Here is a 23472-nt window from a genome sequence, read left to right as displayed (position 1 = left end):
AACATCCTTTGTAAGTGCTGTTATTTAATTAAGTGCATTTTTATATACAAGCTATCAATTCATTCATTATGAATGCAATTAGCGGTATTTAATTATAGAAATAAACTGCAGGAAGTACAAGAGACTTTACAGATTAATTTTTTACATGTCAGATGTTTTTGTTTGGATTATTACATATTCTTATGTTTTTAATTGACCGCAATTGTGTTGCTATTTCAATATTGTTTGATTGATAAAATTAGAGTTCTATTTTCTATTACTTTTATACAAATTTCTATGAATAAACTATAACTTACGTTATGTTTAATAATTATCATCTGAAAATTTATTTAAAACACATTCACATTTTTCTTCTAAAGGTCAGTTAATAATACTTTTAAGGAGAAGAAGAAAACTATTGTTATTTCGGGTTTTAAAGGGTCAGAAGTTCATGAGTCTGCACAGGCTTCTTGGAATTTACTGTAAATATTTAAAAAAACGTAATGGAGACTGTCTCTTCCCGAAAAATTGTTATAAGTTGCCTAATAACATCTTAATAGTCGTAAATTTAAAACAGAGAAAAACAAGAAACTACTTTATAGGAATTGTATTACTTTCAATTTTATTTGATTGAAAATAATACAATAAAATAATGTAAGGACGAGGAAATTGAGGCCAATTACAACCAATAAGATTTTCCGTAGCCAGCCAGCAATCGCAAAATATTAATATTATTGACCACGATAAAAAATTGACTCAATTACTTTAAATGCATTTCTCATCTTCAAATTTATAAACCGAAATTTTCTGTATTGTGTATTTTAATTTTTAAGATAAAACGAACAGAAAGTTATATGAAAGTTTAATAAATTATTTGTTTGCATGGGAATGTTTTTATGTAATGTAATGTATCAAAATATGTCATAAAATTTTATGTCTTATCCTACTGAAAATATGTTATTGTTTTGGAAAAATAAACTATAATAATTAATTTTTAAAAGTGAATAATATTCTTGTGAAAGTGATTTTTAAAAATATTATTACCGACTTATCTAATTTGATTTTTTCTATTCTTCGATCGTGATATACTAATGTAATTTTAGTTCTAAACAAGTTTTTTCTTTTTGTTCTTGTTAAATTAATAAAAGGAACAAACATAATTTAAGAACATGAATATTAACAGAAAACAATAATCAGTAATAAGTATTTTATTGAATTTTTGTTTGTAATAAATTCCTTTTCATATACACAAGATTATTAGGGATTCATTTCTTATCTCCACAATCGACATTTATGCTCGGGATTCATATAACTTTTTAAAGGACAGTTGAAATCTTCAGCAAATACTGGTGAATTCATTAGATGGACCAGGACTCTAAAAAATTATTAATACATTAGTATTATATTTATTTTATAGCCTTATCTATGGTCGAAAGTCCAGTTTAGAAAATCCAGCAACGAGTCGTGTAGCTATTCCGGAAAAACATTTTAGATTGTGTGCTTCGCCATCCGTTATGATATTTTATTTTAAAAACTTTTTATATAATCAATTATTATAAAATGGCAAATAGCTTAATTTTGAGAGTAGATATGTGTTTTATTTAAAAATGAAAAAAAAAAAAAAAACAAATTTTAAATGCTGATAACGAGTAAAATTTTCATTAAGTACGAACCCCACTCGTGATCGCTCTCCATCTTTCTATCCCCTTGAACTTCAACCACCAAAATTTAATAGTATCAATTCTCCTAATAAACCAACTTATTTGCAAAATTTTAGAAAGTTTCGAAAAAGACATAGGAGTTATTAAACTTCAAATTTGGTAAACAAAATCCTGTCCTCGGAACATACGCATGCAACCTCACCCGTACATTCACAAACCCACACACTAACATTCATACATAGAAAGAAAATACCCAAATTTTTTCTTTATATTTCTCGACGTTTCAATGTGTCCCGAGTACAAAAATGTAAACATTTTGGAGGGGTCACTTTTTGATCGATCACAATACTTTCCCTGTTATATACAGGGTATAATAGCCGGGAAAAGTAAAGTTAAATAACACTAGTCTACATGATTTTCGGAACAGATACACTATTAAAAAAATCACTGACGTATTTTTCATGCTTAAACGGCAAATGTGAACAGAAATGTTCTATTACGTCACGTTATTTAGTTATTTGACTTTAAGGGCAGTCAGATGTTCAATCCCAGCCTATGTAAAAATGGCAAACTTTGACTTGTTCCTCTTGTGGTAGTGCACATTTTAACGCGTTTTTTATTTAATTTTTCAGTCATATATAATTTTTTTTAATTTAAAGTAAAGATTTTGTCAAAAAAATTCTTAAATTTAAAATTTCAATTTTAAAAGTCAACATTTTTTTACATTTGACACATTTCTGCATTTACATTTTTACACTTCAGTAGTTTCGGAGCAAAGATACATCTGGATAGGAGTAAGATTGCTGACGAAAGAACAACCGCCTGATTGGAGCTAGTTTATAACGTATTTATTCCGGCGCCCACGCTTTAACCAATGAATCATCGACCATGAACAAAGAAATCGCGTTATCGGTCTTTAAAAACGCGTTATCTCAGTGCAGCTCAAGACATTGGCGAGTGAAGTTGTGTGTGGTAATCCGTGTTCAATTGCAGGTAAAATAAATTTTCTTTTTTAAATTTTATCTCGACATTTATTGAAATATGTGGCGGCAAACACGCTTCGTGTACAAATTCTCCGGATGTGTTTTGTTATATATGTTGCGAATTCGCAACAAAGAGTCAGCGTAGGACCATTTCAAAATTGATGAAAACTGCCTATGGGCTTTATTTCGGATGTCCACTCGGAGATCAAGAAAAACAATGGGCGCCGCATTTAACGTGTATTAGGTGTTATGTCGAGCTCACGCAGTGGTTACGAGGAGAAAAGGAGCATTTGCCTTTTGCTATATCAATGATTTGGCGACAACAAGCTAATCATTATGACGACTGCTACTTCTGTTTAACAAGGTCAGAGATTTCTCTGCAAAAAGTAAAAGTAATATTGTGTATCCAAATATTCCATCGGCTATGAGACTAGTTCCTCTTTGAGAGAATTTACTTATTCCCGTAGCCCCAGCTTCTTGGCAGGAGATTTCTGATTCTGAACAGGATTGTTCTGGTGCGGCGGCACAAGGTTCAAGAGACGAAGATTTTATACCAGAAAAATCAAATAGTGAACCACATCTCATTTCACAAGTGGAACTAAACAATTTGGTTCGCAACTTGCATTTATCAAAACAGCAAGCAGAAGTGTTAGGTTCACGCTTAAATCAGTGGAATTTACTGCATAAGGATACCAAAGTTTCATTTTTCAGATGCAGAAATAAGGATTTAATGAAATATTTTACTATGGCAAATCAGTTGTGTTCCTGTTGTGATATAAACGGTTTGATGTCTGAGTTGAATATTTCTTATAAAGCTGGTGATTGGCGGTTATTTATAGGCTCATCGAAAATGAGCTTAAAAGCAGTGCTGCTACATAATTCAAACAAGAATTCTTTCGTTAGATATTGTGATAATTTTCAGTACTTATGGTTCTGTTTTGGTCTACATTATCCCAGACACTTAACTACACCGACAAAAGATGAACTATTCGATGTCCTCTTCCAAGAAAATAAGAACAGTAAGTATTTGCATTTTTCACAACTATCGTATTTATGATGACCAGTATTCATATTTAACCATTTATTCAATTATGAAGAAACGTCCAACTGCCATTTAATGTTCACTCATCAACAGAAGACGAAATCGAAATAAATAATGCAATGTTTCCCTCAGTTCCAGGCTTCAATATTTGTGATTTTTCATTTACATTCGAAGAGAGCTTTACAATTCAACAAGAAGAAATGCCGTATGTATCAAAGCTACTCAAGATACCAGAAGAGAAACTGAAGTGCGTCATCAGATTTAAGGATTATGGGATCCATTTCCATGACGATAAGACTGGTCAAAAATATATAAGAAGGGGCATTACTTTCTATGGTGAAAGAGTTCAAGCAGTTTTTTTATTTATCGATCATATCGAACGCGATTATTATAAAGTCAAAGAACAGTTAGAAAGACTAAAATGTTTGAAACCGAAAATAGTGCAAGAGAGATGTTTCGCATTCATTTTTTGTTGGACAAAGAAGAACGATATAATTGCAATACTCGAAGCGTTCAAGGCAGAATTTCCTTTTGTTACCTTCGTTATTATTCCGTATTTATCTGAAATTGAACTGTTGAATCCACCAGACAAACACTGTTTCGATCGTAGGGTAGATTTTTTACTTGACGAATTTGCAAGGATCACTTTTGTATGGTACGAATGAAAACGTAGTAATAAAATGCAATATTTTTCGTCTCGAAGCAAATTAAATCATGTTGCATCATTGTGCATTCTTCTGTATTGGAGAAAATTATATTTTAACAATAGTTCAATATTGTATTGAAGAGTTTGTAATGGGGTAAATACTCTTAATAAGATCTAAGCAATTATGTGAATGTCATTGTAAAGAGCAACATTAGTGCAAGTTAAGTTTCAAAATAATAAATTTGGAAGCTTGAATTGTTAAATAAAATAATATAAATTTAAGAGCTAACACTGTAGTTATTTCGTTAAACTAATGTTCTGAAGTTGTAATGTTAAAATTGGCTTGTAATTTTAGTTTTATTTTTGTACTTGGAGTGAACACCATTTCAAAAATTAAAGCGAAATTAATGTGAAATACATTTTTTGTTAATTACGAAATTGTACTACTAAATCAGAAGGTAAATAAATAGCGTCATGTACAATTTTAAGTTCTTTTTTTGAACCATTCATATAGAAAAATAAGAAATAAATAGTTTATTTCTGCTGTGATATAAAGAATCTCATTCTTAATTAATATTTTATAAATCTCTGAAAGAACATATTTAAATATCTTAAAATTGCGACTAATGATTGTGTTCCCGAAGTTTTCAAATTCTTGAATCAGTAAAAACGTTTTCTCGACAGTCGAAAAGTTGTTTTGGAAATGTAACATTAACTCAATTGTATTTAATTAGTACTAATTTTATTTGATTTCTCTGAATTATTATTTAATTAATGACAATAACTACTAATATAAAATAAGCGTGAGCGTGCAGCGTAGTTATGTGCCTGATGATATTTACGTAGGTAATCTGAAAGTGGAATGTGAAACTGTATATAAGTAATATGATTTTAAAATTGTTGATTATAATTATTATACAAAAGTATTTTCTATCTGACGATATAAAATATTTATATATAAAAATTACTAATATAAAAGCTGTCGTCTGTGGTGAATTCCTTACAACTCCTGCAATTTTTGTTTAATCCTGATGAAATTTTGGTTTTATTCATTTCATGAAGAAAACTTTAGGCTTCTTATTTTGCGAAAATATTAGCTATTAAATAACCATTTTATCGATTTAGGATCGATGACCGCGGCCGTGAACATCAATGAACACTTCACATTCATGCTCTAGGAGGTAATTTCCCTTATGTTGCATTTTTGCATATTTTCGTAAATGGCGTATTTTAAACGTCATTAAATTTAAACTTCACTAACGATGGCCGCATCGGGTCACTTCTTTAGAAACTCTTTGCATAATAACCATGTGACTTTCTATTATCCAGTCGATGATTACAATCTAGCCAGCCTGTTATTTAGAAAGTGTTATCGCTCATCTAATTAAGGTTAAGGAAATTTTGAAAATATAAAGTATAATTAACCCATAAACTGTCAGAATACATTTGTATTTATTAATTTCAAACCTTCTTATTATTTTTAAAAATTTTTCTCGTTGTAGCATGTTACAAATGATCAATAATCAATACTTAGCTTATTTGTGGCAGAACGCTAAAAATTCTTTACCTGTCAGATAGAATCTGTAATATCTGGAATAATTGCGCCGATGCTGTTTTAATTTTAACTATGCCCAGTAGCTTGAATAATTGCATTATGTCAGGTATTGCAAATCGGCAAAGATACAAACGAGTACGAAGTCTGCAAGTTTGAAGTTTTTTTTCATAAACCCGATTATTAAAGTCAAATCAACTGCCGAATTACCGGTTTATAAGCTCGATTCCGTTATTAAAGCAGCCGAGATAGACAAATCCAGATTACTAGAGAGCAAAGGAAGTATTACAATCTCGAAAACAAACTAGAAATCTTCCAGGCTACGGGTGAAAAAACACATAACATCTCTCCTCTCTTAAATGCGTTAAAGACGATTACAGCAACATCAATTGAATCGGAAAAAGCATTCTCGATAGCATGAGTTTTCATTAGTAGGCCTAAAATAAGAACCAGATCGAGTGATTGGAGTATTGACCATTGAATTTTAAAATCTTATTATAAAAATTTACAATGAAATTTCGTATTGTGTTTTATTTAAAGAATGAAAATTACCTTTAATGTTAGAAGTTTCATCTAAGTTCATTTTGTTGTTGTTGTTGTCGGTGTTGCATGCAGTTTCCAGCAAACTTCAATAAATATTTTTTATCTGTGAAAATTTCTACATAATTCAAAGGTAATTTCTAATATATATATTACACAGCATTATTAGTATGATTTTGAAGGTTTCAGAACGTATTAAATTACTTTAAAAAATAAAAATAATTATATCATTTAATTTCAAGATATTTTGTATATCTTGAAAATAATTAATTCTATTCCGGGATTTCCTGGGAAACAGTTTTCTTTTATCCCGTAATCCTGGGACAAGCAAAACACCGGGGAATGAGAAACCCAAGTAATCGACATACACAGACTACAAGTAGAGGAAATTTTGAATGATGTCGCCATGATAATAAATAGGAAAATAAACATTTATACAGAAAAAGGCCTCCAGCTCTATTTTGTGCTTTCAAATCGTTGCATGTACTGTACACTAATTTTGCACAATGGTAGAACATCTTTCAGCAGTATTAGTGAAGGAAGTTTGGGGCAATGGATGCATGAGTTAATGAGAGATGAATCAGGAGAGAGGTGGGGTGTCCAGGCGTAGTATTTAAGATGTCTTCGTAAATATGGCGTTTATAGAAAGATTATTGGAATTAGTTTGTTTAATTTGGTTAAGGTAAGCGACAGGTAATTGATTTGCCATGGAGGATGCATCCCGGAAAGATTTTTATGCAAAGCAGGCCCCTATTTAGATGTTACTAACGTGAGGAAAACCCACAAAACTCCACGTGGACAGTCCGTTGAACACACGAACTGACGACCGACTGCAGGTTTGGTGGTTTATAGACTACAGGTTTATAGACTGTGGTACTGAAGAGTACTTATTGAAATGCAATTGGAAAAATTGAAGATTATGAATTTCTACTTTCGTTCGTCTTACTGTTCTTCCTTACGAGAATGGAGTTAGATAGATGGACGTGGAGACAAGATATGGAAATAAAAAGAGCACGAGGACCTGATTTACTATATACGAACTTCCACTTTTCATCAAAAATCACGTTACTTCAATTTAAGGATTCTTCCGCATCAATTAAAAGTTCTCTAAAGTTTAGACAACATACTAGCAGCTAGACTATCGGGAAAGAAAATGACTTCCAGTTAACCAAGTTCCACTGTATAAAAGTTATTTATAATAAAATTTCTTAACAGATGGCGCCACATATAAATTGAACTTTGTGTAACGTGTTTTACCACACCACCTAGAAAACAAGGCCTCGCGATAGGCTTCATGACGTAATCAAACGTAGATCGTTGACGTCCATACTGACGAATCGTGTACTACTACTTCAATCGCATTCGCGTCTAGAAAAGTAAACGATATATGTAAAATTGATTTTTAAAATGTTTTTACATGTAATTCGCGAATTTCCCTTCAAACTGAAAATCGTTGTCAGAATGATCAGTTATTTTAAAACAAGGACCGATAGGTGTGGTCTCTGTCAAATATCAGTCTGTGGAAATAATCCAACACAGATTCTTAAAAAATACAACTGTAATTGCACATATTAAATTGTAACTTTACTTTTACATAGCAGCTGTTAAATTTAATACAACTAAAACAAAATTGTTATGTTTTGCTATTCGTTTTTCATGAAATTTGTTATTAAAAATTAAACACTAATTATTTGTGAAAGAAAAAAAACTTTGAATTCAAAACAAACAAAAATGCTTTGTTCCTCAATTGAAAAAATCATGGTTTTAAAGTAAAGTATTTAAAAATTATATTTACAATATGTACAATTTATAACTTTAGTGTATCTTCAAAATATGTTGATTTTAGCAGAAAAAAATATTTTTTACTATTAAGAGACCAAACGACACTTAAACTATTCAGTAATCTCTGATCTCTTAAATTGTGGCATATTGCTTTTGGCTGTAAAATTTTTTTTTTTTTTACTATAATTATTTAACAAGATATTTTCAGCAATGTGTAAAATATGTTTAGAGGTCAGCAACTACATGTGATTGACAGTGGTAGCCAGCAAAAATTTCATAAGGCTTGTTTTTTTAGCAGGAGCAATGACTATATTTCTCTGATTTGGCTGTAAAATACACATGCTCTAAGTCTTTATTCAGAAGTTTTTGTATGATGACATCTTAATTGGATAACACAAATCACCCCTATCAAACGCTGTTATTAACCTTTAAAGAAAGAAAGCATAAATTCTTTTTCATCTCCTTCACTTAAAGGAATACTTTACAGTAGTCACATTTCAGCATTTTTGTTAGCGCATAAGAAGCATAACCCCCTATGCAGATAAGTAAAAGTATCTCATCATGTACAGATATCTCATCAATCACATCATTATCAACTGTACAATTCAATGCCAAAGTCTGGGCAATATCTGTAATATGATCGCCACTTTCAATTATAAAAATTTATGATACAACACACACACTTACATATATTGAAATTTCACCAAAACATGTGACTTAAGGACAAGTGGAAGCAAATTTTGGATTCTCAGCTTGCCTTCAGACTCAAAAATTTCTCTGGCTTATATACGATACTATGACCAAGCTAGTTGACGATATTTTCCAAATCAATCTTTCAGATAATCAGTTTGAACCTTCCCACATAGGAAATAACTATTGCCTATCTTTTTCAGCCAGTATTCTGACAGCTTCAGCAATGCTCGTGTACTGAGCTTTAAGGCAAACTGTATCTCATTTGTTAATCCAGATTTATATGGAAATGTTTCCCATCAAGTTATTAAATCAAAAATGTTAAGTCTATACACTGATACACAAGTATGATTTGAAATTATTTTGAATTAGTTAAACTTTCGCATCTTAAGTTTAACTCACAGCAACAACACAACTCGAATGACATACACAATAGACCCAAAGAATGGTCTTGACTTCATCCCGTACAAATACGCCAATCAACTCGCTGCGCCATTCTGAATCTAGGCGCACGTTTAAGCAGACATAAGTGCGAAAATGCTGTACTCGTACTACAGCCCGCAAAATTCAAAACTAGCCAGTTTTCTGGTAATTCCACATTTCTGAAAGCCAGATATTTAGTACGGTACTGTAATTTTAATTGACTTCAGTCGTAAATACCAAATATTCACAAATTTTTTTTTAATTGTTAGATTAAAAAACGTTATGTGAAGAAACGTGAAGTGAGTATGGATACCAATGCAGTAAACAATGATAACTATTTTATTCGTTTTCCGAATTTTGATATACTGTACAGTAAATACATTTCATCCCCATAATCGACATTTATTCTTGGGATTCATATAACTTTTCAAAGGACAGTTGAAAACTTCAGCAAAATCTGGAGAATTCATTAAAGGAACCAGAACCCTAAAAAGAAAAAATGGGGATAGTCTAGATTGCACCCTAGGGAATTTCTGGACTTTGAGTATATATTTGAACTCAGGGGACTGAGACGAGTTCAACGATACACTACTTTTGGACCGGAGACGAAAAATAAGAAGGTTATCATACTTTTTAAGTTATGTTATTTATTTAATGCTATCATGCAGACAGCACCGTAGTTGCTAGAGCCGCCATCTCGCGGTAAAGTCCTTCTTTTGTTCAAGAACTACCGTGAATTAATAACTAGTGACGTTAAACAATTGGCGGCCTGCCAGCGACTGCCGGTGGCCCCCCTCCCGGGGGAAGTCTGTCGACAGCACGAACAGTCGAACGCCAGTTCCTTTTTTTTCCCTTTTGTTCAAGCATCGCGACTCCCGATCGCGATAGCGCGGCGGGCTCGTAGTACTAACCGACCGCGAGCGACAGCGAGATTGAGGGGCCATAGCCCCCGAGGTCGAGGAGCGCGAGGATGTGCGAAAAGGACTTAACTCGAACTGCAGACGGTCAGTATGCTCGTGGATCAACATCTGTTTCTGTTGAAGGTATATATGGCCGATTTGCCGGACTGCCTGTTAAACACGCAATAGGCTTAGCAGAGAAAGCGACACGACTCCCGATCATCGCGCGATTCCCGGAAAAAAGTACGATAATTTTCTTATTTTTCGCCTCCGGTCTAAAAGTAAGATATCGTTGAACTCGTCTCGGTCTCCTGAGTTCAAATATATACTCAAAGTCCCGAAATTCCATAGGGTGCAATCTATACTCCACCCGAAAATTTTACAATATTAATAATTTAGTATTATATTTCTGTTATAGCTTTATCCATAGATGAAAATCTGCTAAAAATGAAATAATTAACATTTGTGTTACTTTAAGCAATTGAATGCTTGTTGTTTGTCCGCTGATTTTACTTTCGACTATAAAAAAATGAACTTATTAATCTTACCTGTATTTTCCTGGACTATGTTGATCACGTTCGAAGGTTTCTTTCATGGATTCGATTGCCTCACACCAAAGCTACGCATAAGATGAAATATTTATAAACTTTTGTATTTAGTATTAATATCATTTATACTTTAAATTTTATTTTAATAATTAATGGTAAATCAAAATTCTAGTGTTTTCATTACTATATACTGATATTCCAGATGTTTATCAAAATAAAGATAAGATTTTATTAAACAAAGAATATTAAAACAATATTAATTTATCGAAGCGGAGAGTCAGCGAAGTATCTTCTACATGGCTGGAGAATTTTATTATTATTTTTTTTTACTCAAAATTTAATCGATCTATTTTGATAAAACTTTGCTATTTTTCATTAATTTACTTGAGGAATCCAGAACTATAATAAAAAAATATTGGTCTATAACTTTGTTTGCGAGATACGCTGGGGTTAAAGTGACAATGTCCATGCCCTTTGACGCGATTGATCGTCCCTAACGGAATTTACGAACAAAAACATCAGCATTGCCTACCAAAAAATTTGTGCGAGAAATGAACAAAATACAAGAACAAAGCGATCGGCGTCAATTGCTTTCTTCTTGAATCGCCTCACCGTGAGAGAGTGTAAAAATAGCATCTTTCTTTCCGGCTCCGCCTCAATTTTATCGTAATATCTCTATGTTACTTTGTAAGTATATTTCAAATCTATGCATTAACCTGAGCGTATCCGATGAAAAACATTTGTTTGTTTGTAAAGTCGAAACCAGGAAGATGAGGTTCTTCTCCGTGTCGTTTAAGAAATTTCTCGTAAGCCTACATAATAAAGTCATACCAAAAAATATTAGAAAGAAAATCTAAAGGTCAAAAAGCATAAATTGTAAATAATGATTATTACCCGGAAAGCAACAGTAACTCCACTGTTATCTGCGATGTTATCCCCAATTGTTCGATTTCCGTTAATCTAAAAACCATTATATTCGTTTCTTTATGGAAACGAAAAAATAAGTACAGTAGAGCACCGATTATCCGACTCCCGATCAACCGTCACATCGGTTAACCGACCGCGTTCTAGTCGACAAATTCAAATGACCGCTAGTGATGTAGCGCTACAATATTTGGCTATGTCTTGGCTACTTTAATATTATTTTTGTTAAATTTTTGCGTTTTAGCTGGCAACACTGGCTCGACCATGAAAGGGAGGCCAGTATTTAAACAAGGCTTAATTTTATTTAACGACGCTATCCATTTGCTGTTTTTTAAAACGTGTGCGAGATTTATAACCCGAGATTTATTATGTAACCCGAATATATATTCGAGTTACATATTTTACAGAAAGTAGGCCTATACATTAGAAAAAGAAGTCCAAAATTTTCTTTTGCTTCACAACTGCCACTCGTTTTTTGCTGCTAAATCTCGCACACGTAATATATATATATATATATTATATTTTTAAATATACAGTACAGTTCTGTATTTGTTTTGTGCAAAATAAAGAAATAATTTTTAACGATAAAATAGCGACGATTATTATTTAAAAAATTTTGTTAGGCTTATCATCGATGAAAATTCAACGCAAACTAGGTTAATAGTGATATACTAATATACTAATTATGTATTTTTTCATACTTTTCGGTTATCCGTTTTTCAGTTATCCGACCAACCCCAATCGAGTCGGGAAAATCGATGCTCTACTGTATTCAAAATATATAATTGATTTGAAAATATAAGGTATACCGTTTGATTTCCTTCTAATGGAAATTTCGAATATTGAAATCGAAGACAATTTGTTTTTTTTCTATATTCTTCCATAAATTCTTCAGGAAAATTTATTTTCCCTAGTACTTCATCGTATATCTCTGTCGAATTTTGCATTTCGTTACGTGGTTTATCTAACAAAATAGTGGTTTATATAGCAGATTAAACAGAGAATTTATACTGTACTAGAATCAAACAGAATTTGTTCTTACTTATAAAACAAGAACATAATTAATCATTTCTATTCGTTTTTAAAATAATAATAATAACAGTAATGCCACACATTACCAGAAACAATACAACATATAATCTCTGGTTGCAAGCTATTAGCACAAACAGACTATATAGACATAATCAAATAGTGATATCAATTAAGGCAGATATTGGAATTTAAGGAAAATCAGCACGGACTTTTATTTATTATTATTAATTAAAGTTAGACAGTATACATAAAAATGATAGAATGTTAACTTGTTTAATTTATATCGGTAACAAATATTGACTTTAAAATTAATTTTTAAAAAAAATCTTTATTTAAAAGAAATTCACTATTAAAATTAATTGAGATAAAATGTATTAACGAATCAGCACAATCGAACTATCAGATTTATTTTAATCTGTTCTTTATTTACACACGCATATATATAAATTATATGTCGTAAATACAGCAGACTTTCGCTAATCCGGCCATTAGTTGTACAAAGGTGTGTCATATTAAAGAGAGTGAGTGTCTTGTTGTTTTCATTCAAACGTGCCACCGCTCTACTAATAAACTTCAGAAATATTAAAATGATGATAGAGGTTGTTTCGGTTTTGAAGTAGTTCGAATGTAACTGTTTTAAAATTTTTATTTACAAAGGAAGATCTTTTAAAATATTAAGTTATAAAAACAAAAAATGTGCTGAATATCAAAAGGCAAAAAATAGGGCTGCATCAATATCTCTTTACAGATTTTCTACAAGTGATGATATGCAGAAGAAATGACAAATTAGTTTACGGATTCAAATTAATATAAAAGAGTTGAAATTTCCGTTTCTGTATCCCGAAATCTAATTATTTCTCCTCCAATAGCCTACATCCGAATTTCAAGAACTAAATTTACTGACATTTAATCTCTCTCTCTCTCTCTCTCTCTTTCTAATCTATTTTTAAGAATTTCCGGCTCAACTTTAATCATTCTCTATCTCAGTAACAAATACAATATCAATTATGAATAACATATACCACAGCTCCTTTCTTACTTCATCCTACAATAATATCAATAAAAAAGAAACAGGCTTTAAATTAAACCTTGATAAACTCGAAATCCGCCCTAAATCGTCAATTCCATTTTTATAACGCTTTAATCTATCCAAACGCTTGGTTTAACATTTTTATGCATTTCTGTAGTTAAATTTATATAATCCTTTTCAACCCTTTTTCTTCCTGACTCAGAAAAAATCCTGAAAGTATTCCATATTAATAATAACATATATAGATAGGTTTAAGTATAAATTTTTTTTACTACCTTTTCTTACCAATTATGAAAACTTCCAAAAATATTTCAAAATGAACAAAATGAAGTGGTGAACAAAAATAAACTGTCTAATCAATTTAAAGTCTAAAATTGTGAAAGTTCATAGAAATATTAAGTTTATCGACATTTATGAATAAATAATGTTTAAAACCAAATTAAAATAAATTTACAAGCAGTCCTTTAAAAAGGATAGAAGTAATATATGAGTTTAAAACAATAAGGGAAAATTTCTTGTTTTAAACAATCTCAAATATTGCATCTGACTCTGGCTCGAGCCAAACTTTTGCCACAAAGCGATTACAGTGCTCGAAGTGGCAAAAAGATTTATTATGACAATTTTATAGGTTTTGAGCTATTGACAGATGAAATACAAGTACAGTATATCTATCGACTCTGCTATCACACTTTGGCGGTAATCTGTAGAACTCCAAAACGCCATTCGTAGTCTGTCGAAATCTCGGACAGAACAAACCCTTCGTAAAGGCATGATGACGTGATCTGTGGCTCTTCCATGCCGATTCTTTGTGGACGTTAGCGATATATAGTAAAATGTTTTAGACAGAAATGAAACCCGAGTAAACAGGAAAACGAGATGTAATGAAGTGACTAACATTTTTAATAGAAACGGAAGAGCATAAGCGATAATATTGCATAGAATGCCGAATTATTGAGGACCAAATTCTTCGCAGTTCAAGACTGTAGTAATAAAGATTTTACCCTTTAAATTATTATCGCCCAGCAAATACCAGGAGGACAAAATCATGACCATAGAATACTAGCTTCGATTACAAATAAGGATTATATATAATATCAAAATACCGAAATAGATATCGATTGTTATATGAAAACAAAATATAACATTATTGTTTTGAAATTACAATGATGCCTCGTATTCGAATTTAATTTGTTTTAGGAGCCATTAGAACTTCGAACTGGTCAAAGTCCGAATCAATTTTTCTCATTAGAAATAACGAAAAGTGAATTAATCAGTTCTATATCCTAAACAGTACGCATTTCGATAAACTTAAATAGCAAATATCCTTAATTTAAGGCAAAAAACTCACATTCATGACATTTATTAAATTAGATATTTATATATTTACATTCAAATTATTTAATCAAACATTAATTCCTTTAAACATACGTTAAAGATTTCTTTAAAGTACTGTAAATCTTACCTATTGAGATATCCAAATGATCGAATGCATGTGAATATTCATGACTAATTACAACAGCTATTCCACCAAAATTAAGGTATCTATTATAATAAAAACGATAAAAAAATTGTTAGTTATTTGAAAATGTTGGCATTTTAATTAGTTCTTTGATACTTACTGAGGTAATCCATAAGCATAGAAAGGAGGATACATCAATGCTAACGGTATTTCTAAAGATATATAGAATATTAATAATACTTATACAAATATAATGCGAATTTATGTTGATTCAGAGACATTAACATTTTAACTAAAACCGTTGACACATACTTAAAATTAATTAGTTAACTATTTTAAATTAAGTGTACATGAAAACTGGAAAGTTAATATTTTTGTATATATAATTATCATCGTAACTCGCGATGGCCGAAAAACTGAGGTGTCAGCTGCCCTATGGACTTGGAATCAAATCCGGGCGGTCGAAACCCCAGGAATTTTACAGGGTTTAATCTGTCTCGAATATGTCGAGACCCGTTCTTCGGTGCACTTTCGGTGTGGGTCCGCTCTGATACTAAGAAAAGAAGCAATTTTAGTACTAAAAAGCGGAAAGAGTCCAAAGGAAAATTTACCGTATTTTTAACTAATAAATGAATAAAGAAAATTCATGCCTATTGCTATTCCCACTCCATCATATCCTAAACTTGCACCAACGTCCATTGGGGCTATTTTTATTCTATATAGAAAAATAAACAAATAAATAAATAAACCAATCACTTTATACAAAAGAATAAAATTATATTAAACAAAATTTGCTTACTCTTCCCGAAAATAAAAAGAAACACTTTGATCAAACATATCATTGGATGTCATTTGCTTTCTCACAGCAAGGATATTTTGAATATAATTATCTGTGATATTGATCTGGAAAAAGTAATAATTTTAATTTATTTTCGAGTAATTATCTACTTTTATCTGTTGAACGTTATCATCGTGTTGATTTAAATCCGTTTTAGCGAGTTTAATTATATGAAGAAAACAGTAAAAGATATTAAAGTTGATAGTTCAAACAGAAAAAATTACTATGTTAATAAATAAGCCATAATTTCATTTTGTACTTATTCAGTTTCCTTTTAGTCTATTGTATTGTTTTTTCTATATACTAATATTGTAAAAGTAATATATATATTTTTAATCCTAATTCCTTTAAGGGCCTGAATACATGGATTGAAATAAAGAAAAAGTTATTTAATTAAAATATTTTAATGTACTATTCTGTTCTAACTGTTACAGACATGAACCGGTATTTTACAAATAGTTATGCAATAGTTACGAGTATTTGAAGTAAGTTTATCTATTGTTAAGAGTATTAAAAATTTCATATGCTATTCATTTTAATAAAGCAATTTATAACATTCTCTAAAGTATGCAGGATCCAAATAAAGTTCAAAACAATATTGCATTATAAAATGCAAAATAACAAACTGATAAGATTTATAACAAGCAACACTAAAGAAAATAAACTATAAACATGATTATATGAATTCTTTATCACGAAAAATAACAGTAAATTCATTTTCTTTACTATTATTATTCAATAATAATTCAATTTTTAAAGTTTTAAACCTCAGATACTTTCAAACTATTCTAGTTTAGAACAATGTTAAAATAACTCTCATAGATATTTCTGCGCATTTTCTTTTTCATATTTTACATTACAATTGAGATGTATAAAATGACAAATATCGAAATTACTGAACACTTAGGACAATATTGTTGATCATTACTTTTTTGAATCAAATGTTCAATGAAATTATATGCATTTCTTGCACTTCGCTGCAACTAGAATATAATTCACGTACTTGGACTGTATATATATATGTTATAATTTACACAAATTTATTTTAAAAAATTACAAAATGTAATCGAAAAGACACAAGAGGTCTTCATCCAATTTATACTTCTTATATATTCTATCTATATTCTATCCAATTTATACTATTTCTATCCAATATTCTATCCAATTTATACTTTTTAAATATCTGCTGCATATTGTATATTAATAATATCATAATGGGTTGTTCAATATGCAGTTTTAAATTACAATACAGAATCAATTTTTTAACCATGTAATATTTTTTTAATATCAATATTTTAACAGATTAGTTTTTACTTACATTATTAAACATCGTATTTAAAAATTCTACATTAAGAGAACCATTTTCGTATCCGATGTGCTGTCTGATTTTCTTCAACTATATTATAATGAAAAATTAAAGTTAAAAATATATTTAAAAATTATATAAAGTATATCGAAATTTTAAATTCAGTAATTACACCTAATTTGGTTTAAACCTAAATAGAAATCATATTTTAATTCGACTTGAAATACGTTAGAAATTTTAGATTAAATTAAATAATATTTAAATATGCTTACATGTAAAATTGCATGAATTCTACAATATACTGTATAACTTTGAATAAAATAGGAAACCAAATTTAATTTCTCTTTGAAAACTTTTGTTAAATAAAAAAAAATAAATCAACCGTAATTTTAAGTATGATTATTATTATAGACCAGAAATTAAATTAAGAATCGCAGTTATACACTATTATACAATAGATTTTATTTACCTAAAATACATCTATCTAATTTTTTAAATGTCACATGGAAAGCTAATTATCAGTACAACACTGAATAAAGAATGTGAGGCCAAAGATCATGATACAAAAAATTAAAATGTGGAATATAATTGTAACTAAAATTAACTCAATCGCAAACAACTTGGTTGGCATGGCGTATGATTTTAAATGAGAAATTTTATACTGACTTATAGCCGAAATAAACAAAAACTAAAGTCATGTGCAAGGGGGAAGTAGCTTGGCAATATTTTAGCAAAATAAATAAAATCTTAGGAGCAAATCTTCAGTATATCCTTCCTCTAAAAATGTATTCTTCATCATAACTGAATAATTCAAATACCACAGTACAAGAAACATCCACAATTCATCTGTAGAAGTTTTCCCCATGCCAGATAAGCGTATCTTACAAGTTCAAAATAAAAGTAAAAAATTAAAAAAAAAATCAAGTAATAAAAACCTGTCTTATTTTCGGAATATTTAGAATATATAATAAAAGAATTGGAAGTAAGAGAGCTGGAAGTGAAAACTTCAAATTTGAAAACATTTATGTCATGCACCAAGCGTCTCTAGTTTTAACATCAAAGTTAACAAAAGGAGAGACGTGTTGTTCACCCCTTTAACCATCTAAATTTGGCTGAAAAACCATAAATTATAGATTTGGTATGTAGTAACATACATTTCTGTCGTTTACACGATGACGTGAAGGAATTATAGTCGTGTGCCAACCTTAAAGCTGATGCACTCGAGAGATAAAATTTAGACGACAATGAGAGTTCAGGACAACATGTATTAGAAGTAGTCTAATTCTAATAAAAATGATAAGAAACAGGTCGCAGTATTTCTCAGCTATTAAATATGTTAAACGAAAATTAAAATTTTACTTTAATTCTGGTGAGATTTTTGCTGTAGCTATCGAACCAGTCTTCTTCGGAAAATATTTCATCCAGTGTTTCACGTATTTGTTTGGAATAACTTTTCACCTAAAAATATGTAATTAGTATAGTTTAATAAACTATTTGATTAGTGTAACATTGTAAGGATAAAATTACTGTAATGATATACCTCATTAATGTCGTCTTTTCGATTCATGGATTTTAACATTATGTAGTCTAATAGTAATTCAGTATACAAATCCATATCTTGAATGCAAGTTTTCCACTTCAGTTTATTCAAATCCGAAAATGATTCATAAATTTTGTCGTAGAAATTTAATGATTCTTTCGTATCGATCACAAGTTGTCTAAAACCGTTGTGGATGCGAGGTAAATAACGAACAATAACATTCCATACTTGATAGTTATAAATTATTCTGTTTAGAAAAATTAATATCAATAAATGTTCGAATTATTTACTTGGATATAATATGAATTTTATTGATGTTAATTGTATTTTCTACAAAATTTTAAAATTAAAAATAATCAATTGATTTTTGATTCAAAGCCAAATAATTGAACAATGAAAAGTTCTCATATTGATTTGAGTGGTCAACTTAACAGATACTAACAGTTGCAATTTGTAAACGCTTTTTTTAATGGTCTTTGAATCTTGCATCTAAACTTTCCTCTCTTAATTAGAAGTGGAAGAAATTTGAGATGCATGATCTTTCGAGATCTTTAGAATCTTTAGATTGCAAAAACTCTGAAACTTTGAGAACATACCTAAGTATGATGAAAATGCATTTTAATGTGGGAGCAACAAATAACAAAAGACAATGGCCGTACATTAAGTGTTTTTTTTTTTTTTTTTTGCTGGAGGAAGAAAGGGAAGGGGAGAGAGGAGATAGAAAAAAGAAAAGGGAAGAATTCCTCTGAACAGCGGATAAAAGGTTACTTCTCCCTCTATGTTTAATGTTGGCATGCAGTTTTCAGGCTGCAAGGCCTTAGATATAAACGAAAACCCGAGTTGTAGCTTACGACAATAAGTAGTGCGGCTACATACGAGTATAAACTAGACAGAGTAAAGATTAAGGCTTAAAACTAGAGTGAAGGCTTAATCTAATAGTAAAATTAATACAGAACCTAAGCTAGCAAACCTATAGGAAGCAGAATAACATAACAAACAGCTAAAAACCTGATAACTTATATCTAACTTAACTTAAAATTGTTTTATAGCTATTTTAAATGTACTTTTAGACATGTTACATTTTATTTTTATTTAGGATCGTGTGACGAATAGATGATCCTTACATCTTGAAAGTCAATCCCAAAATTTGAAGTCCGCGAGAATGCTCTAGTAATAATGAAAGCCGATCATTAGGTTAAGCATTTGAGTGAACAGATGACTGAAGCAGGAAAAAGCACCATCATACTACTCAGATCCAAAATAAACGAGCAATCATTTATTGTGACATCGTCATAATGCCGGAATGCAATTTCTATTCATATTTTTATAACTTATTTAATTCAAAGTATATGCTCTCGATTTTAGAAGCTTTTGTTTCTGTACATTATACTTTTCCTGTTAACAATAGAGTCGTGCCGGTTATGTATCTAACTCCATTCGGGGGAAATTTTTCGAATTGAAATAACGTGACTTTCGGTTTAAATCGAAGATCATATATCGGGGGCTACGGCTCTTAAGCTTTCCATGCCTGGTTTCGACTTTTATCTATCTAACTCTGACCTCGAGATTAAAGAAGAACAGACAGAACAAACGGATGCTAGTGAAAATTTATAAGTCTGTAATATGAAAATTGCAGCTCAGAAATTTTTATGTTTGGTTTGACGAAATATATGTTAGAGTCTGTCCTTTATTTATTTAGTAATTGACTTTTTTGTAGATCTGGCTAATACGCTGATGCCAAAAGTAATCAGGACTGAGTAAGAATGCGGGTCAAAATTTTGTACCCGGTGTGTCCTTGACAAGTCGAGCCCGACTCCCATCATACGACTTCCCAATTGTGGGCCTGGGCAAACCCTTGTTGGTTGTGAAAAAGAGATCTAAACTAAAAAAGAAAATCCATAACGCGCGTGGAAAAGTTACATTAGGGCCTTCAGAGTAAAAAAAAAAAAAAAATTTAAGTATACATTATTTAATGATGAAGCCTATATAAAGGAAAGTTTTAATATTAGTGTAAATTACTAAAATTTTTACTTTTCAAATTACAAATATCAATTTTTAATTATCATATTGTGTATTAGACTAAAATAAGAAATATACAATTTTCAATATACACGATGAAACAAAAATCCGGACTCACCTGAATCATACGCAATTCTTACACTGGTTTTGATACTTTTTTCAGCACTAACCCAGCGAACTTTAAAGTACGTCTTCACGTTGAGAGTTTACATCTGACCAGAATACTTGGAGATCTCTTGGATTTAGAGGTCTCAATCATTGCCGACTAACTATGATTAAGACCTCTGGACAGAATAAAATTTACTACTTTGATTACTGTTTTCATCACATTCTTCATAAATCGGCGTTACTATTCACTTTTGTGAAAAAATTTTGCTGGCTTTGCGTTATAATTTATTGATTTTATTCCTTCTCATCAGTCCAGTCCATTCCCTGTGTTTGTGAGCATGCATCGTAATATCGCTTCACACACTTTCATTACACCAGTAGTTCCTCTACTTGTAGTGGATAATCGGATCTTATCCCTCAAAGAATTAGCTCAAGGATCAAATATCATAATTGTTGATTAATGACAAATTTTATTTTTTTAATATTACTTTTTATTATCCGGGGTCACAAATAATGACATCAACGGCTGCATATTGTGCATAAACATAAAGTCTAAAGTAAGCTCATTACATTTTAAATGGATGATAAACGTAAATTGCACTGCTATATTTCTATGGAGTTTTTAAATATATTTATAACCACATATTCAAAATTATATGATATATTACATTAAAACGATAAATATTTTGTATTTGAAATTTCAATAAAATAGCAATTTAAATGTATACATCTCTAGTTTTACAATTTCTTAATTCAAAATAAATTTTATTTTATTCTTACTATGATATATTTTAAATGAATTTGATAATCATTGATTACAGAATACATTATCTAAAGCTGCTATGATTCTTTATATTATGAATTGATTTAAATAAAATACGAAATTTCTTAACTTCAACCCTTTGCTATCGCCGTTTTTCTTCCTTGATTTGCCACCACTTAACAAATGCTAAACTGACAAGGAATAACACTTCGAACCTTTTTATTAGCTAACAGACGTGCCTCCGGAAGATACTTGATTTCTATACTTTTGATAATGAACGCAAATTACTTTATCGTAAGTAATGACACTATACGACGGTGTTCCTCGTGAATCCTATCTACGACAAATCGTTAAACTGTCCAGTTACAATGAGAAATACGACTAGTCTCAGTATTACATATTATGATAAAATAGTGGCTACAGTATTGGTCACGCTGGATAAGGGATGAGAAATGGGTTCTAATTCAAACTACTTAAAAAATTCAAAATTTTCGTATCGAATTCGAAACCAGATACTCTCAGAAAAAAATGAAGATTTATTTGCACACAACAATCTTTGTTTCCATTGGTTTGAAGTGATTGCATAATAATTTATACAATATTTTCATTATAATAAATGTTCTCACCTTTTATTTTTAGTGTTTCCAACAAGTTCACATAAATCAGTCAAAAAGTCCATGCTATTTACATTTAAAAGAAATTGTTCATTATATTCTTCAGGATGTTGAAGATATTCAAATAAATACATAAACAGATTCTTCCAATCAATCTGAAATTAAAGTACATAATATAAAACTATGGATAATAACCATAAAGCTATTGCTATTTATTCTATGTTGTTGTACCTGTGAGCAATTCGAATGTAATTCTGATATAGTTGTATTTGTTGAATTATAATTGTAATCTTTATCTCGAATCTACACAAAATTTAAAATTATTTTTAAGGGAAATTATTATTATTTTAGTATGGATTCCATTTTTAAGTTAATTAACAAATAGCGATTAATTAACAAATATCAATATTTCTATTTACTTTTGCAAAAGATGTCTGAAAGTCGATTATTTCATCAATATGCTTGTTCTTATTTTCTGTTGATAAACCTAATTCAGAAAGTACGTAGTCTATCAGACGTACATATTTCTCTTTTAACTTAATCCACTTTTCTTCAGTTGTATTCAATAACACAGATGACTGAACTAAATCAGATCCATCACTTATCTACAAATGAATGAAATGCATTACAATATTATTTAAATTACATTGCATAAATTAGTATAGTGGCAATTACTTATAAATATGAAATCGAATATTAATTTTTTTATTTTATGAACTAAATTTAATTTGGATCTTGGGAAGAAAACAAGACAGAAACTTCTCAGAACATAATCAGAAACATAATTTTATGGTAGCGACATAAAGGAAAGTTTATATATAATAATGTAGCTGTTTTCCTTACCCTGATTTCAATTCTGTGAACTATCAACTCATTAACGGAGGGTTTGTGCGTTCGTGATTTCGTTCTAACCTTATGAACAGTCGTAACGTTATAAGAAGTATAAGCAGTAAAGGTAGTTAATCAGACTAGTTCTTTGCTAATAACGGGGTCAATACTATAAAACAAAAGATTGTTATTACTTTTTCAAACATGTCCATCGATATGAAGATGCAGTTTTGTTTTTCTGACGGTGAAAACTGAAAGCTATCTAC

General features: G+C 30.3%; 2 protein-coding genes across 3 annotated transcripts in view; one reads left to right on the top strand and one right to left on the bottom strand.

The window, feature by feature from the left end:
- Nucleotides 1–23472, top strand: part of LOC136985887 (serine/threonine-protein phosphatase 1 regulatory subunit 10-like) — a 660716-nt gene that overhangs the window by 490320 nt on the left and 146924 nt on the right. The window lies entirely within an intron of this gene.
- Nucleotides 9620–23472, bottom strand: part of LOC136985890 (endothelin-converting enzyme 1-like) — a 33684-nt gene continuing 19831 nt past the window's right edge. For both annotated transcript variants that reach the window (XM_067283273.1, XM_067283274.1), the window contains 15 exons: nt 22798–22983; nt 22610–22681; nt 22391–22533; nt 18875–19121; nt 18694–18792; nt 17347–17424; nt 15990–16093; nt 15841–15905; nt 15351–15402; nt 15194–15273; nt 12479–12633; nt 11640–11705; nt 11462–11557; nt 10746–10816; nt 9620–9784 (listed from right to left, as the gene is read on the bottom strand). In XM_067283273.1, the coding sequence (XP_067139374.1) occupies nt 9682–9784; nt 10746–10816; nt 11462–11557; nt 11640–11705; nt 12479–12633; nt 15194–15273; nt 15351–15402; nt 15841–15905; nt 15990–16093; nt 17347–17424; nt 18694–18792; nt 18875–19121; nt 22391–22533; nt 22610–22681; nt 22798–22983 (1617 nt within the window). In that variant the 3' untranslated portion in view covers nt 9620–9681. The remainder of the gene's footprint in view (nt 9785–10745; nt 10817–11461; nt 11558–11639; nt 11706–12478; nt 12634–15193; nt 15274–15350; nt 15403–15840; nt 15906–15989; nt 16094–17346; nt 17425–18693; nt 18793–18874; nt 19122–22390; nt 22534–22609; nt 22682–22797; nt 22984–23472) is intronic.

Source organism: Centruroides vittatus, unplaced genomic scaffold (genome assembly GCF_030686945.1).
Source record: "Centruroides vittatus isolate TY-2023 unplaced genomic scaffold, ASM3068694v2 contig_980, whole genome shotgun sequence".
NCBI classification, from domain to species: Eukaryota; Metazoa; Arthropoda; class Arachnida; order Scorpiones; family Buthidae; genus Centruroides; species Centruroides vittatus.
This window is presented reverse-complemented; position numbering and strand designations above follow the sequence as displayed.